The sequence below is a fragment of the Erithacus rubecula genome (assembly GCF_903797595.1).
Source record: "Erithacus rubecula genome assembly, chromosome: 8".
NCBI lineage: Eukaryota > Metazoa > Chordata > Aves > Passeriformes > Muscicapidae > Erithacus > Erithacus rubecula.
In genome coordinates, this window is record NC_136659.1 from 26,305,375 (window position 1) to 26,322,946 (window position 17,572).

General features: G+C 38.9%; 1 protein-coding gene across 1 annotated transcript; it reads right to left on the reverse strand.

Annotated features, from left to right (window-relative positions):
* Window positions 1–242: 242 nt before the first annotated feature.
* On the reverse strand, window positions 243–17,222 carry IQCB1 (IQ motif containing B1). The gene is made up of 13 exons (XM_079311656.1): window positions 16,897–17,222; window positions 15,910–16,072; window positions 14,101–14,230; window positions 11,352–11,445; window positions 10,211–10,310; window positions 9,661–9,833; window positions 8,455–8,567; window positions 7,294–7,403; window positions 3,562–3,704; window positions 2,976–3,124; window positions 2,390–2,518; window positions 1,852–2,008; window positions 243–737 (listed from the first exon to the last, which is right to left on the reverse strand). The coding sequence occupies exons 1-13, from the start codon at window positions 16,988–16,990 to the stop codon at window positions 508–510; spliced, it is 1,785 nt and encodes a 594-aa protein (XP_079167782.1). The 5' UTR covers window positions 16,991–17,222; the 3' UTR covers window positions 243–507.
* Between the last annotated feature and the right edge of the window lie 350 nt (window positions 17,223–17,572).

A 17,572-nucleotide genomic window follows, 5' to 3' on the forward strand; every position in this document is an offset into this window, starting at 1 on the left:
AACAAAAGGAAACCTCCAGAGGGTAGAAGCAAGGACAGGTAGTCTGGGAAGAAAACAAGAGAAAGACCCAGCCTTCCTTGCATTTGCATGATTTCCTATTGGTGTCTTGGTTTGTTCTGGACATATCTTTATCTCAAAGCACATCACCTGATAAAATGTTTTGCTATAAAATCCCAGGCTTTTACAATTGCCAGATTCTTTATGCATCCCAATATGAATAATAAGTGTGAAGAAAAGTCAAAGGTTATGAACTTACTTTTAAAGGGATACAAATTACAAAATAAGTTCCTTTACAATTACAGTATTTAAATCCTAGTTGCAACAGCATGATCAATAGGATCCAACTGTTGATGTGCAGGAAGGGATTCTTACTAAGTAAAATGCACTAAAATAAGGCCTTGGTCTTTTTCAGTCTTTTTTGAATGTTTTCCTTCCTTAAAAACATACACAAGTAAGTGCATAATACTAGATAGGAGTTTTGGAATATGAAATTCTTCTGCTTGTTACCTAAATGGATTTCCTTCCTCCAATAAAGAGGGTTTCCAGTTCTGTGTTTATGGCATCGTCAGGAATTACATCATCCTCCATCAACTCATCTCCAAGCTTCTTCCACCATGGCCAACGAGTGTATTTTAGCATAGCATTGTGGGTTTGTCTTGCCTTGGTAGCTACAGGGATTGATCGACTCATAAAGGCACCAAGATCTTTTTCTGTGGTCTCTGCTAAACCTGGAGCATCTGCAAGAACAAGGAGAAGAGTTTTCTGTATTTTGTTTGTAGTTTTTTGAGAAAAAAAAAAAAAGAAAAAAGAAAAGAAAAAAAAAAGAACACAACCCTCCCACTTCCCACTATCCTAGGTCACTCCTTTCCTGATGCTGGCATTGCAATTTTATGACTACATGATAGATCAAATCTGATTGGAGAGGCAATTCAAATGAAGGCTAATCTAAAAAAAAAAAAAAAAAAAAAAAAAAAAAAAAATTTTATACATATATATATATGTATATCATGGGGTAGAAAGAAGTAAGGGGAAAGAAGCACTGCTTCTTTCAGGTACAGTGGTGGCATCCACCAAAATGCCTTCTTATGGAAGAATAACCTCAGAGCATCTCCTGGTCACTGCTGTGGATCAGCACCCCTGGTGCAGGGTGACATCAGCACAGTGTTCCCACTGCTCTGGTGCAGCAGCACTGTGGTTTCCCTGCTTGGGGGACCCATCACAGTGTAAGAGTGTGTTGCTGATTTGCCTGCTCAGGGAGTGATGAGTTGCAGTCACACAGCACGTGACAGACTAAATAATGGAATTCAGTAACTTGCTGAATTCTGCCTGGCTTGGGTGCTCTCTGGTGGCTGCAGTTTGCTACTCTTGCTCTTTTATACAGCCACTTGTCTGGAATTAGGATAGCACAGTAATGAATTCTGTAGCCAGGCCAGAAAAAATGAAAACATGGAATTCACAGCTCAAAGGAACTGGAAGGGTTGAGAGCCTTTTAACCAGCAGCTTACTTACAACACAAGAAAACAAACCCAAGCAAAACCAATGTGGGCGAACAGGTTGTGTGAGACCCCCTTTTAAGAAATTCTAATGACTGTTATAGGGTCATTGCTTTTCTTGTGAATATATCAGATACTTTCAGCAGAAGAATAAGATACTCCTTGAAAAACAGGTGTTTATCCTTAACCTACAGCAGGATTTGTATAATCTGTAACAAAGCCTAGATCTCAAGATAAGACAGAGGAAAAGAGGTATTTCAGTTTTGAAATGAGGTTTTACCACGGCTCACTCTAATTTTCCCTCTTAATTGGTTTAATCCAAATGGTAATCAAAGCCATGAGCAGAGCAGTCACATACTCATTAGCAGCTCAACATCTGTGTTGACCTGAGCCAGTAAAGCTTCTCTCCGCTGTGCTGCTCTCTGATCCAGCCTGCTTCTCAACAGGAATTGTGCCAGCTTTGCCTGAGCCTGTATATGCAATTCCTTACTTGTTTCTTCTGACATTTGGGAAGCCTGGAGGAAAATAAGTTTGCTACCATTAGGAGCTGGTTATTTTAAAAACTTCTCGGGGCAGAATAATGCTTAAACAAGGAATGCAAATATGCTGTTCATAATTGTTAACTTCATAATTTTGCTTCCTCTGCAACTCTCTTCAAAATTATCCATCATCATGTATATAAATTTTCCAATTACAGTTTGCTTTGACACTTTTTATTAGATTAATGGTTGAAATCCCCAATATCCTAGTGCCTCGCTGTCAAACAAGCAGGGTTAATACTTACATACCTCAAATGAATTATCATGATCATAATTTATGAAGCTGCATATATTTCATCCCTACAGTATTTTATATTGCATCATTAATGCAAATTATGAAATGACTAAGAAACAGACCGGATGCAATTTGATGTAGTCATCCACCTTCTGCTGCAAAGCTAGTCTCTGCTCATCAGTCAGTCCCTTGGGTTCTTTCCAAGGAGAGAGAGGTCTCCTCCTTCTTCGTTTCTCCAAGAATTTACAAGCCTTTGTAAGGAACATATGAGAATATGATGATCACAGAGAGGAAGTTTGTCTTCCCACCTTATTTGTAAACAATCAGTGAAAGTGTTTCAGCACTGCATCTGTTAAAGTCTCAACACAGCTATCATGTTGAAAAGACAATGTACAAGGTCAGCATGAACACTAAATAGTAAGTAACAACACTCATAAGAAGTTACTGACTCATCTGTAGTATGGTGACATTCCAATCCTGGGTTTCAAAGAAGCAGCTTTTATATTTTAGTTACAAGACTGTATTAGGCTTTGTAGCCTGAATAAGGTTTAACCCTTTAAAGCAATTGTGGCTCTAGACTATCACCCCTGAGTAATTTTTTAATAAATTATGGCTACCTTGACAGTAAGAGAATAAACAGAGTTTTACGAGTCTTCCCAATAATCTACTCAGTCTCATCTACTGTTAGAATAAAGTATAAATACTTACTGCTCTCTGAATGATGATAGCTGCCTTATGCTCCTTCAGAGATTGTTTCTGCTGATGAAAAATTCTTCTTGCTCTATACCCTCGCCAGAATCTCTGGATAGTTAATGCTGACTTCTCCTCCATTTCCTGCATGTATTTATTCACCTGACCTACAAAGGTAACAAAAATTCACAGTTGCAAGACTGTGGATTAGGTTCTCTTAAAAATTTACATTGTTAATCCCCAAACTCAATAGTACCAAAAAAACTTGGATGGTATCAGTTAAAAGCCCTCTTTCCCCAAGTCCTAGCTGTGGGTCAGGTCTTCCAGATCATAGCTGAAATGGAGCTTTGTAACACAAGAAAACTGGCTCTCCCTTTCTCCTGCACCATTTTGAAAGCAGCAGATCTTGATCAGTAGTTACTGAGCCCTGGGGGAATTAGCACATTCTCTGTCAGATAACTGGGTCAGGAGAAGAGACACTAAGACTGCACTGTAAGACTATAGGGCAAATAGACATGGAACATTGGGAAAGAGATTTGGGGAAATTGTTCCTAAGGAGACCCAGACACTTTAATCTTCTGCTATAGTTTAATATAAGTCATACTGGCATGGACAACTTCCAGTAAGGCCAGCTGTCGTTCATGGAAGAGTCTCATGGCCCTCTGTCTCTGAAGTTGCATTTGCAGTTTTAGATCTTCATCTTCCTTCTGTTTTGTTAAATGCTGCAGCTCCTGTTCCCGTTTAGCTCTGCAATACACAAATACATTCATTTCCTTAAGTTGTACATTTCTTTAAAGTATCTCTCTTTTTCTTTGTGTTAAGTAGTCCAGCACTGAGAAAGAAAATCCACAAAACAATCTGCTATGCCAGCTGTTGGCTGCAGAATGACAAGCAATGAGAAGTCTTCTGCAAATGAACAAATTACTACATTATCTATAGCCATCAAAAACTCTGAAACACTCTATGAAATCAAAGTAAAAAATTTACTTAGGATAAAATTCTAAGGACTCTGAAGGGAATGATGCTTCATATGGGACATGCATAGCCAGAATGAACTGGAACAAAAATTTTGATTCCATCATCTGCTGAAGAGGTAAAGCTACATTAGCCATCTGCTCTGGTATGCACCTTTTCCAGTGAATCCATCAGCATGCTTCCCACAGTACGTGTAATTTTTTTTGTACTGACTGCAAGAGTAGATCAGAATGTTGGCTACCAAGCCTCAATTCTTAATTTTGAAGGCTTTGTTTTTTTCTCCGGGAAATGCAGACTGACACTTTTGGTTCATCAACTTTGTTGGAGAACACTAGGAAAGAATTTTCTTGCAAATTCTTCCTGATCTGTTCTGGATTTGATGTTATGAAGCTGCCCTGCTGTGCATTGAAAAACCTGCAGCAGAAGTTTCACAGATGAGACAGTTGAAAACTCTGCAACTGACTCTGGAGCATTTAAGCTAATAACAACATGTATATCAATGAAATACACAGCAACATATCAATATAGAGACTAATATAAAATACTTAATATACTGATGTATCAATACTAATAATTACTCAGACCACTTGGCCATGGTCTCAGTTAAGTATGGGGAGGTGTAAACTCAAGCTTCCCCTCCCCTCACTGCCCCTTCTCATCCCAATGGATCCAACCTCTTAGGAGCTTAGGACCTGAGAATGTACAACTTTAGCCCACAACAAGGTAACAATGGGACTTCTGTGATCCTACTGCAGCAAAATCACTTCCCCTCTCAATCCTGAGTACCCTCACTGGGCCCACAGCTGCTTTCCTCTAGCACTTCTCTGGGGACAGTGAAAGAAGTGCTTTAAGCACTAGGAAAGAAAACCAATGGACAGAGCAGAGGTTTAACAATGACAGAGAAGGAAAATATCCTCAGACTAGAACTAATGTCCACCAATGCTGTTATTGCATGGCACATACCTTTAGACTCACAGTACTAATCTGTCAGCTATTTGTGTTTCCCATCTCTAGTATAAATTGAGATATAATTTTTCCACCAACCATACTTTCATTTTACAAACAAAACTGGTTTGGGAGATATTGAGATGGAAACTGTTGCCCACTCATTTCTGCAAATCAGAGCTGTACATTTTTAAATTTTTAATTTAGGTAATTGATATTTTAATCAAAATATTGTATTTCTAAGGCAAATGAAGTCACAGGATCAAACAAGAGTTTTAATCACATTTTCTTGATAAAACTATTAACATTTTGCCCATCAATTTTTATCAGCTTCAGTAGGCTGAAAACTACAAAAATGTTTCATGAACTTCTCAGATGTACATCTGTGAAACCAAGAGTGTCTGTCATGTATTTAAATGATTCTTTAATACTGATTCTTTCCTATGTAGTCTGCAAAACACATTCATCCTCTGTTTCTCCTAATGTTAAGATATATTTGCTTGCATAAGACCACACTGTGACAGGGAACTGCCTCTGAACTAAAGTAAGAGTATATACAGAGTATATACAGAGTAAGATCTGAGCTTCCTTCTGCAGTTCATGGCACAGAGCAGCCTCCCTCTGGTCATCTCTTTAGAAATGTAAAATGGTTTCATTTTTGATGCATTATTAATAAGAATTATTGCCATTTTAAATGTCCTACAATTAGCTATGTAATAGTGAAGTAGCTTCAAGGAGAAACTTCAGGCTTTAACATTCACTGAGGAAACATTTCTGAAACCACAATTTCAAAAGTTTATAGATTGCAGAGTTTAACATCTTCCTCTGCAGCTGCAGGTGAGCAAAGTTTGGAGTTTCAATCTCGGCAATATTTAACCATACTTGTTCTAAAATAAATGTGACCATAACCAGGACCTGACTGCTAAAAATTAAAAAGTCCTCTTAAAAGCTCTTCTAGAGTTGAGTTTACAGTGTTCCAAACAAATTTTTCAGTGTAATGCTTTGATGTAGACAGAAGACAACCAACAGTGGCACTGTACAGTTACTGTATTTGCTCAGTACACTGGGACTGAGTGAGCCATGAACACAACACAACTATAAGGATATTAATAAGTTTCCATTCCTCTCAATGTTAAATTAACACTTTCAAAAGTCCATTTAAATTATGTGAAAACTATTTAAAAGGCATACACTAATGCTTACAAAATTGAAAATATGACACAAGGGAGTCAAGCAGCTTGGTGATTGCTGAGAGTCTCACCACCCTTTCCCTGCTGCTTTTCTATGTCACATCTTAGCCCATCATCCAAATTTTCTGGGCTATAAGTTTGGCTTGAAGGCTTGCAAGGTACCTTATGAGGGAAGAAATATTGGCTTCAAGTGTATGGTAGAGTAAAAAGGAGTCACAAGAATGTCTGACTGCAGCACAAAAGTGCAGTGACCAGTAGCCCTCAACAGACACACTGCTTGCCCTCACAAATGTTTCAGAATTTAAAGATTACACCTTAGATAGTCCAATATCCTCTTAGGGCCAGTCTAGACAATAAAGCAGAGTTGTTTGCTTCTATTACTTGAGTCACAATGCAGTGTGATTTGACAGTGATTTATAAGATCTACTTTTGACACAGTAATGATCAATCTGCAAGAAAAGCTTGAAAAAACTTGATGTGGAGTCTGCACTTGATTTATACCCCTTAACCTATGTTAAATTCAAACTAAATTTCTCCAAACAGTCAGCTTAATGTGCTAACAGTACTGCTGCAATCTAATTCAAGTAAAACAAGCATTATTTACATAGCTTCCTCCTTCTCTGCTGCTTCAAGGCAGAGGATACTATTTCTAGGTCACTGAAGTAACTCTGCTTCTGAGAGCCAAAGATTGAAAAATTAATGAAGAACAAGGTCTTGCAAGCACTGTGGGCCTTGGTTTCTGCAGTACTCTGGGATGTAGAAGCTCCATGATAGCTCCACTGTAATTTACAGAGCAATTTTGTGTCAAGTTAACTGTGAACCAGTTCAGCCTAAAGGAAGGCAAATCTCTCTCACTACCTAAAGAAATATTACAGAGCAGACACAGCCAGACTCACAGGGGTGCTCAGTAAAAAACATAAGAGGCAAGAGGTGATAAAGAGTGCAACAAGGAAATTCCCACTGCCTGTAATGGAAGAATTCATCACAAGGCAAATCATCCAGCACAAGGAAAGGGATCAAGTTAGATGGTAGGATCTCCATCCTTGGAGACCTCTAAAACTGGTTGTGGCCCTGAGCATCCAGATCCCATTTTGAGGCAGGGCCTGCTTCAAACAGGACATTGAATTAGATGACCTAAACTTTTCCTCTTCCTTTGTGACTTGAGAAAACCCAGCCCAACCCAAACCTTTATACTTTAGTGTTTTTTACAAAGTCACACTATTTACCTGAAGCTTCTCTGTAAAGTGATCACTGCTTGGGGAAGCTTTTTCAGCCTTTTCCTTGTCTGAAATCCCCGCCACGCTGCCTGGATTAGGCAAGCTGCTTGATGCTGCTTCTGAAATTAATAAAACAGTTGGTAGAATATTTTCCATGCATATAAAATCACTTTATAACTTCATGCATAATTGGACAATCGCAACATTTTGCCAAACCCCATCAGTTTTCAAATGCATCAAATTGGGGAATTTAAGGTCTTACACGACAGTTATTATCATGAACTTGCCCCAAAAGCAGCTAATCTGATCACCTGTATTGATGCTCTCTGTGGTAAACAAATGAATCTACAGCACAAATAAATATATATATATATTAGAAAATTCTATTTAAAACATCTGAAGCACTTGATATTTCAAGTGTGATTCAATCAAAATACCTACACTAGAGAGGACAGAAAAACACATTTGGGGAATGAGCAGCAGGAAAAATGTTACATTTGCAGTATGATCAGAAGTCACTGAAATGAAACATGAAAAATTATCAATTCTATTCTCAAATAGATTTAAAAAAAAAGCCACAAACAAACTGAATCACAAAACACGCTGCTCTGTTGAAGATGAAAGCAGGTCTCTGCAAACATAACTGATTTTCATTGAAGTATTGTCTCTGAGAAACATGCAAAATTTTTTAAAGATGCTCATGAAACACTGTCTCTTTTATTTGGAACATAGTCCAGGCAGTGTTCTTACTGCACATTTTCTGTATATGACTTAGTTCTATGTAAATGCTGCCTAGAATTCAGAGATCTAAATTTGTAACACTAATGTGAGAAAAGCAGATGCAGTTATTTTAATTTCATAATTAGCAGAAGAATTATTTTTCCCCTATAGTTAATGTTGAAATCTGTACTGAATCTGCACAGAAAGTCAATCGCTTGAGTCACAGCCCCGTATCTTAATGGCTGTGCAATTTTTTGATGTTTTAGAAAAAACACAATTAAATAAATTCAAAAAACAATTAAAATTTAACATAGTGAAATAGCACTGGTTTTGAAAAGTAACTACAAAGTGATATAGTAAATCCATTCTAAACATACACAAATCACATGTAAATAGGATTTCATATCTAAATAGGATTTCACATCTGAAAGTCACATTAAACTTCATCACCTGCATTCCTCCTTTTCCACTGGATTGTTCCAAATACAGTAAGTCCAAGAGTTGATTGACCTCCCTGTCAAATCCTTTGCCAGTCCACTGTTTACTTAAAAGCCCTTTTAATCCTAGGAGAAAGAGAAGAAGCTAATTGGCTAACATGAATTTTTCTTTTCAGCCTTTCAAAGTAACAAACTGTGAATCAACAAATCAAATCTGATTCTTTGTGCAAAGGAGCATGAGAGCTGAAGACCATCAGCCATCTTTGAGTGTCAATGCATAATCTTATCAAAGAATATCTGGTGGTCCAGCTATCACAGAGAAGTATTATCCAGTGATTTTTTTTTGTCCAAAACAGTATTGTGTTTATATCACTGACAGTCAAATTACCAGTGTACTTTCAGGGTCTTATCAGTAAGTCATTGCAAGGTGCTAAAAAGAATGCAAAGTACCACACAAGTACTGGGTGTTGTTAACACTCTTTTCATACTTTTTGTAGTAAATTTTATTTATTTCTAACTGGAATTGCTTGATGTCTCATTTGCACTGCATAGTTTAAATGTGAGTGCATGTGCATCCAATCCATGAGACAATTTTGGGTTTGCAATAGCTAAAAAACATCCTTGTGCTCCCCCCACAACACACACACACTCTCTATTCAAGCAGACAGTGATATGTGCTAAAACCTTCATATCTGACAAATCCCAGAGCCTAAGGGCTCTGCAGGGAGCTGGAGGGAAGAGGAAGGGGGGCAGGAAGTATGCACGTGTTTGCCTCCTGAAGAACTGCAGATTCAAGTAACTTTTCCATTTTCAATCATTGTCTATAAGCATATTCATACATTGGGTATAGTAATTATGTCAAGATGGACATCAGTCCATCATCAGTCCTTTTTGTGCCTTCTCTCAGGCAACTCCACACAGCACTGACTCCTTTCCTCACAGGCAGTTCCACATTGCATTGCCTCCTTCTCTCAGCAAGTTTCCTTCTTCCTTCTGCATGACTGGCCAAACCCCAAGCTGTCCCTTACCCAGAGGTGCAATACCTTAAACTGCAATGAAAATTAATAAAAGGAAAAAAAAAATCCACAAAGCAACATGGCACTGCAGTTTCCACCTGTACTAGAGAGTTATTGAACCACAATGGAAAACTTGTGTCTTTTTATTTTCACTGGGAATGTAAGAGGAGGCTCAGTGATTGGACCCATGCATGTTTACAAACCTTTGTAGCGAGCTGTGAATAACTGCACAAGCTGTTTGCAAAATTTTGCCACTAACAGCAGCAGTTTTGTGGCAGCACTTCCTACAGCAGGATTGGTAGTAGAGGAAAGCTTATAAACAAGTTCATCCAAAACAGAGTGAAGGGTCTCTTCTTCAACTTGAAGCAAGACAGAACTTTAAAAAGAATAAAGAAAAAAAAGGGGAGTGGGACAGAAGTGTAAATTAAAAAACATGAGCTTATTATCAGTGACTTATTTTTAGCTATGTCAGGCTATATACAGCAAGCCAAGATGCCCAGATAGCTGGACCAGGAATTTGATCCAGGCAATATTACTGTTTCAATTAACCAATTACCACTCCCTCAATTTAAGAAGATTAAAAACCCAGCTTTTTAATATTTTCCATTTCTACTACAAAGTCTAGGGGGAAGAAAACCCCAAACAATAAAGCCCAAGAATGCTTCCATATGAAAATATTTTATTTTACCAGGCAGTAATGAACTACATTTCATATTTATTATTAAGAAAAAAAATAATATGAAAACAACTAACCTATTGATCCTCAAAATGTTGTGTAACACAGACATCATTATAATTGCTGTTTCAACATCATCTGTTATTAACAACTGCAGGAAGCGATCATTTTGTAGTACTGCAGAGAAAACCAAAAACAAGCAAACAAGAAATCATGCAATCAGAACCAGACTTGAAAATACCATAAACCAAATAAACTTCATCATAAGCCACAGTAAGTAAAACCAGACACTGTTTCTGGAACAAACTCCCTCATTCATAATTTTTACACTGAAACTTACTGAGATAACCATGTTGAATCCTGTTTTTTCTGTCTTTGGACATCCCTCAGGCAGTGATGTTGCAAGGGAACAAAAGCTTTAAACCACTTTATATTATAATAGTACCCTTTTCTGACAACAACAGTGGGATTAACATTGGGGCAACAATATCCAAAAAAGTTAGGGACCTCAACCCTGACAGTTTACTACCCCAGGTTATTTAATGCAAGTTCACTGATGTAATTAAACCACCATCTTTTTTATCCCAGTGTATCACTGCCTACATATTCAGTAATTTTTCTTATCATGTGCATTTTTAGTTACACATGTTATGATCCTTAGTTTTTTGCCCAATACTAGAAACAAAACCAAATTCAGCTTGTCAGAATCAGTGTGATTAACACCAGTTTAAATGAAAGCTTATTTTGATCAGAAATATATAGTGAAGTTTGTTAGATATTTGTAAAATTTCCTGTCATGGCAAAAACTTCAGAAATCTGTCTTCAATTCTAACTACTTATCAGGGTGAGCAATATCAAACTTTAGTAAAACTTCTGCATATTTTAACCCCACACAGGAAAAGATCAATTGTGTCTTATTAGAAAAAAAACCAAAGCAACCAACAACTGATTTTTGAAAGGTGCAGACTTACAAAGAGAAATTACAGGATGGCAATTAAAATATTTATCTCTGAAAAACTAGAAGGGGAAATCTTGAGTATTTCCCTTTAGTGGATGTTTACAATTTTAGATATTGCTGAGTTGACTACTTAAAGAGACTGATTTACCATCTATTTCAATTGAGAAGACTAGGTGAAAATTAGCTTAAGAGTGGATTTTGATATTTGTAATTGCCAGAAATAAATGTTCAGGTGTTCTGTGACTTGACATTTCCCTTACCACATGCTGCTAGTTGAATATGCCCACTGAACAGCCAGCAGATGGCATCAGTTACTATTTGGAACCAGTGTAAAAAGTCTTGTTTTTCTTTCTCCTAAACAAAAGAGAAGTAGGTAAAAACGTGTATGATCTTCACTAAAGACTTCATCTTGATGTCATGGGAAAGTCTGTATGCCTCAGGAATCTGGAGATCAAACTCCATCAAATTTCAAAATGAGGTTGGTAAAACTAGGGAAAAAAACTGGTAAAGAAACCCCAATTTATGAGACCTTGGTGGTCAGAGATCAAAGAAGATCTGAACATACTAAAAACATAAAGCATCCTTTTGGGAAAAAAAATCACAACAAGGAGAGAGAAATCTTGTTTACTCCTTAAAAATATTTGACAGCATAGGAGAGATAAGACAAATAGTAGCTCAGCAAATATGTATCACAGATTAAATGCACTAAGTGGGAAATATATTACTTCAAAGAAAAAAGGGGAAATAAAAAAAGGTGGCCAAGGACACAGTCAAAATGAAAAAGGTTCCTGATAACTGGTATGGTGAAGCTTCAGAAGCACCTCCTAGTTGGAGGTCTGGGAGCAAACACCAAACCACTATAAAGCTGAAATTTGATCTGTTTGCCAAACAGACTACATCATGTGCTTGCCTGTGATAGCACTGGACTGGAAAAAAACATATAATCAATCATAGAATGGTAGAGTTGGAAAGGACCTAAAGTCCATCTTGTTCCAGCCCCACTGCCATGAGCTGGGACACCTTGCAGTAGACCAAATTTTTCAGAGCTTCATGGAGCCTGGCCTTGAATGCTTCCACAGTGGGGAGCATCCATAGCTTCTCTAGGCAGCCTGTCCCAGTATTTTACCACCCTGACAGCACAGAATTTCTTCCCAATACCTAATTTAAACCTCTCTCTTTCAGTGTAAAGCCATCACCCCTTATCCTGTCACTGCATGCCTTGTAAAAAGTCCCTCTCCAGCTTTCTTGTAGCCTTTAGGTACTGGGAGGTGATAAAAGTTCTCCTTAGTGACTTCTCCATGCTGAACAGCCCCACCTCTCTCAGCCTTTCTTCACTGCAGAGGTGCTCCAGTGCTCCCCTACGACCAGCAGGAATTCAGGTTTTAACATGTGAATGCATGAAGAGATGCACATTCCAGTCTGTATTCCAAGTGTGTGCCACAGACTACTAGAAATCTGGAATTTTGTTGTGTGGAACAGCAAAAAGTTTTTTGACAGTGTCACACTGCTGACAAATGTTGTTACAAAGCACATGGTCATACATCTCACATTAACTGCGTCTCCACAAAGGAAACCCTGGCAAGCCTATTCCTAGATCCCTGCTGGAGCCCCAACCCTCCCTAAAGGTTTAACTATGTATTTGGTGTATACTGACAAGGAGAGATACAAAATAACAATAATATATTAAGTTGCAATATTATCTGCTCTGTGTTATGGCAACAGGTCAGTATCTGAGAGCTATTTGACCACTTCCCTTGACTTCAAAAACTTGTACAAAAAGCAAAAGAGAGCAGAATAAATTTCAAATCTCCACTGGTAGAGTGAGATTTCCAAAATTCCACTGAGCAAGCATCAAATCTGGGTGCCCAGTCACCTCTGAGACCACGAAGTTTAAAAACCAAAGTACTAATTATAATGTAGACTGCATTTGCATTCAAAAGAAATCTTTGCCCACAAGCATGACTCAAGTAGCATGTAGGCTGACAAAATAAGAAAGTATGGGGGAAATTACATATTATGGATATGAGTCTCCTGGGATGTCATTTAGGAAGCTTCCTTCTTAAGCACCACATGCACTTCTCAAGTACTGGACTAGCAGAAACTATGTTATTGCACTGATGCTTTCTGAGAATTGATTGTCTGTGGTGTCTACCACAATACTTTGTAGGAAAGCTTTGCCCAAGTGCAAGAAGGCAGTGAGTCAAGAAATGAGATAGTATGGAGAAATGGGGATATTAAAAGAAATTGTCAGAATCCATGAAGTCGGTTATTTAAATTACTCATGGGTTTTTGTTTGTTGGGGGTTTTTTCCTTCTGATTCTAGAGCTCAGAATACTGCAGAAGCAGGAGGGATCCTTGCTGAGCAAAACCCTCCTTCACTGCAAAAAAGAGAAAAATGTGAGAAAGTGTTTAAATCTATACATTCATGAAGTCTGCCTTTGGCATTCTTCATGTGCAAGTTCAGAAGCAGTGAGCATTCTTGGAATTTTTTCCCAATTATTCAACAAAAACTGAATGACAAAACAAACTTCAACAAATCTGATTTAAAATCTTAAGACTTCCTAAACCACTTTTTGTAAAGCTGAATAAAATTAGTGAGAACTAAGTCATTATGAAGGCTGAACTAATGATATGCAAAGTTAAGACACTACAGTGACTGAGATACTGTCTTTTGAAGGGCCTTTTTTTTTCCTTTTATACCACTCTAATTCTTCAATCCTTCTTCTAATTGCACTCTTTCCCTCTACATTTAAAACTTGTCAAAAGCAGTAGCCGAACTATCTTAACAGTCCTATGGTAACAGAGTGGCTTTGTACAAGTCATGGAGTAAATGCTGCACAATGACAGATTTCAGCTTCAGACTTTGGAGGCATAAGAAAAGCTACTGCAATTTCTGCAAAATAAATTTTCATAACACCATGTCCCTAGAATAATATCCTATTTATCCAATACATGACCTTGGAAGGTTTGCAGGTGTCCTCTGCTCTTTTAAGTATGAAACTTAAATACCTTGATTGCTCGGATAAATCGTGCTTGCAAGCGTTTTCCCAAAACCAGCAGGCTGTCTATAGCTGAAGGAAGAAACTTCTTGTAAAATTCCTCAGGATCTTCTTTCACTTCTAGTCCTACACAACAATGACTGAAATGAAGTAAAAAAAAAAAAAAAAAGGGAAAAAGGGAAAAAAATCAACCTGAATAGTCAAAGGCCTGTTTGAACAACTTTGAATGAATGTCACGCCATCAGAGAAATGCTTCAGTGGCAAGGGACAATTCCTCCCAAACAACAGCTCACTGCTGTGACTGGCTCCAAGGTGGCTGCCTCCAAGGAAGAGCAACCACTCACAGGCTGGAGACCATATTACTATTTATTACTATTTATTCCTCAGTTAAAAACATATCTAAGACCCTTTCTCCTTTAGCTTCATAGAATTTGTTCAGGCTTGTCCCATATTCTAGGGAAGGGCTCTGATGGTCATAAACAAGAAAAAAAAGTGGTAAAATAGAAAGGTAGAAAAAAAGCTGATAAAGGAAGTCCAATGATGAAGGCAGTGCACATCAGACAGTGAAAATATGTAAAAAAAATATACCATGAAACCTTCAGCAAGCCTGTCTACAACTTTTCTGGAACTGAGGAAGGCATGTGGGCTAGAAATCAGTTCCTCAGATCTCAGCTCTCTTATTTTACTCACCGCAACACGTCGGTTGTTTCTGGAAGACTTTTTACAAGAAACTGCATGTTTTACAACTGGTAAGTTGTTTCAGTTCTGTACTCAGCACTGACACCAGTACAACAAAAGAGTCTTCCTGATTTTTTATTAATTTTGCTTTCTGATATCTTATCTAGACTACGTTAGCTTTTTGGGAATGCACACACGTAAAGCTTTCTACCAAAGCCCTTGGAAAACAAATTCTAGGCATGAAGCTGAGATTCATCTAGCTACAAAAGGACATTTTTACAGCTAAAATAAATTTCAGTATTCTCTACAACTGAAACAGTTTATAGGGGATGATTTAAATATCACACTACTCTGGTGATAACTCTTGCATCTCTTACTGAAATTCCTTGCATTAAAAATTCATACTGCAGATATGGCATAAATAAGAGATGGTCACATAATTACTTCATGCCTTAGAATTTTACTCCCTAGTTAAGCCAAAACTAAGTACAACTTGAGGAAAATTTAAAATGCATTATTTTTATGACATTTAAAATTGAGATTGGACCACTGGGGGTTTGAGTTTAAAGTTTTCTTATTTACAATGCCATTCTCACAATATCAAAACATCAGGTTATCTAGTCTGCATGAACTGTGTCATCTATTATATTTAAAAATATAAATAGATACTTAAAATGGGTATATTAAATAAATATTTAAGTACAGTCAAGCCAAGTAGTGAGTCAATCAGGCTGAAAATCTTTGCAACATGAAATTTAAGCATACAAAATAACAATTTTTAAATAACTACAATTCAAAATTACATAATTACTGTGTAAGAACTGTTGCACTGGTGAGTACTGTCCACAAAAAAAGGTAAAGCCAATGCAAACCCTGTTCCCACCATACAGTTCCCCCAGCTCAATGAAACACAATGCAAATGAATTTAAAAGGACCAATTAGGCTATGCCTGACCCCTCTGCTCTTGACTGCTCCCTGCACTTTAACCCTGGCCTTTCCTCAACAACAAGCCTTGTTCTGGAAGGCAGCCAATGTATTACAGCTTGAAAAGAAAAAGAGCAAGATGAAAGGACAGAAAGAAAACTGGAAGAAAGCTTCTAAGCTTTTCTTTTCTTTTTTTTTCTTTTTTTTTTTTTTTTACCTTAGTATCTCTGCTAGCTGGGCAGCAGTAGCCCAGGCTCCATGCAGCTGAGAGTGGTCCTGCTTAAGGACCAGCAAGCAGTACTGAGTAAGACCATAATCATACATATCTTGCTTAATTTTATTTGATTCTTCACATCCTAAAGAAGGACTACTTAAAATTCCTGTGGGAAGAAAACAGGAGAGAGACAAAGAGGAATGTAAGATTCTGATGTGCAAGGTTGTTTTTTTTTTTTTTCTAAAATGTAAGAAGACTATATGTATACAGAGCCAGGATCCAGGATTAAAGTAATTGTAAAAGTGCTAAGAACAGCATTAAATATTTTGTCAGCAATTTTTGCTGTTACAGCTACAACTCATTTGTAAGATTATATAACAATTGGGAAAGATAGCTAAACTTAGGTTTCCATTTTCTCTGTACATATTCAGTGGCAAAATATACATTACCTGGGATATGAACCATTTGTATGAATTTCCTAGGCTAGATAAAACCACAACCACCGGGAAACATATAGCTTCCTTATAATTACATCCCAATTTAGAACAGGACCTGACTTGTTTCAGCCATTCCTCTGAGCAGTGGCTCTACAGCAGGAAAGAAGGGAAGTCAGGGAAGTCACACAGGAGCTCATGGTCTTGTTTTTATGTTAAGATTTAAAAACTGAATACTGACAACCATGCTGGCTCTCTGCCCAAAAAGCACTAGGAGGAATTATTTGACCAAGTGTAAGATCCCTGCCTATATCAGCAGTGAAAGGGCCCACATTATCAGGGTGACAGCTGAAAGGCAGAAAAAATTCTGTCCATTTGCTCCTCAGCTCCTCCTCCTTATCTTTGTCAAGTCAAATGCCACTCTCGGGAAAAACTGCTGAATCAACTTTCCTTACAGGGTTTCAGAAAAATCTTCTGTATTTAAGGAGGCAGACGGGAGAAGGACTGGCCATAGTTCACCAGCTCATCCTTTTACTTTAGGAACGGCATTAATTACCCTTTAACTTCAGCAGCAGCAGGGGGATGTCCTGTTCTCTGCTCTCAGTGATCTGAGCAGCCAAGGCCAGGACCTGAGGGTCGGTGGCTGCCATAGGGAACAGCCAGAGGCGCACACCACCATCGATTCCAGCCTCTTTTCCTTTTTATGTTAAGGCGCGGGGTCCTCACGCCACTACTTCATCCCAGCTCCTGCACCACCAGCTGGAAGCCTCGAGCCGCAGGACTCCCCTGAGAAAGGAAACAAACATGGAGGGAGCCCGACCGCGCTCCGTGCCGAGGCGGCGGGCAGCCGGACCGGCTCTGCCGGCAGGGCGCACCTCCGGCCGGGCAGCCTGAGCACGGCCCCGCGTGGCGGGCGGCGGGAGCGGCCTCACCTCACCCGGAGCCGGGGAAAGGGCAGGGGCAGCGCTGCCCTCTCCCACCGGCGTCACCCCGGTGCCCTCACTGTCCCCGGCGCCGGTGCCGCGAAGCCCCCAGGCCGCGGGGCCCCTCGGGGCGCTCTGAGGGGACCCACGCGCACCCGGCCCCTCTCACCGCCCGACTGCGGGGGGAGGGAAGGGGGATTGGAACGCCGATCCCGCCGTCTCCAACGCGACGGCTCCCCACGCCCCCCCTCCCCTCACAGCTGTGTGGTCGCGGCCTCTCTCCGCCAACCAGCGCGCTCCCCTGCGGGA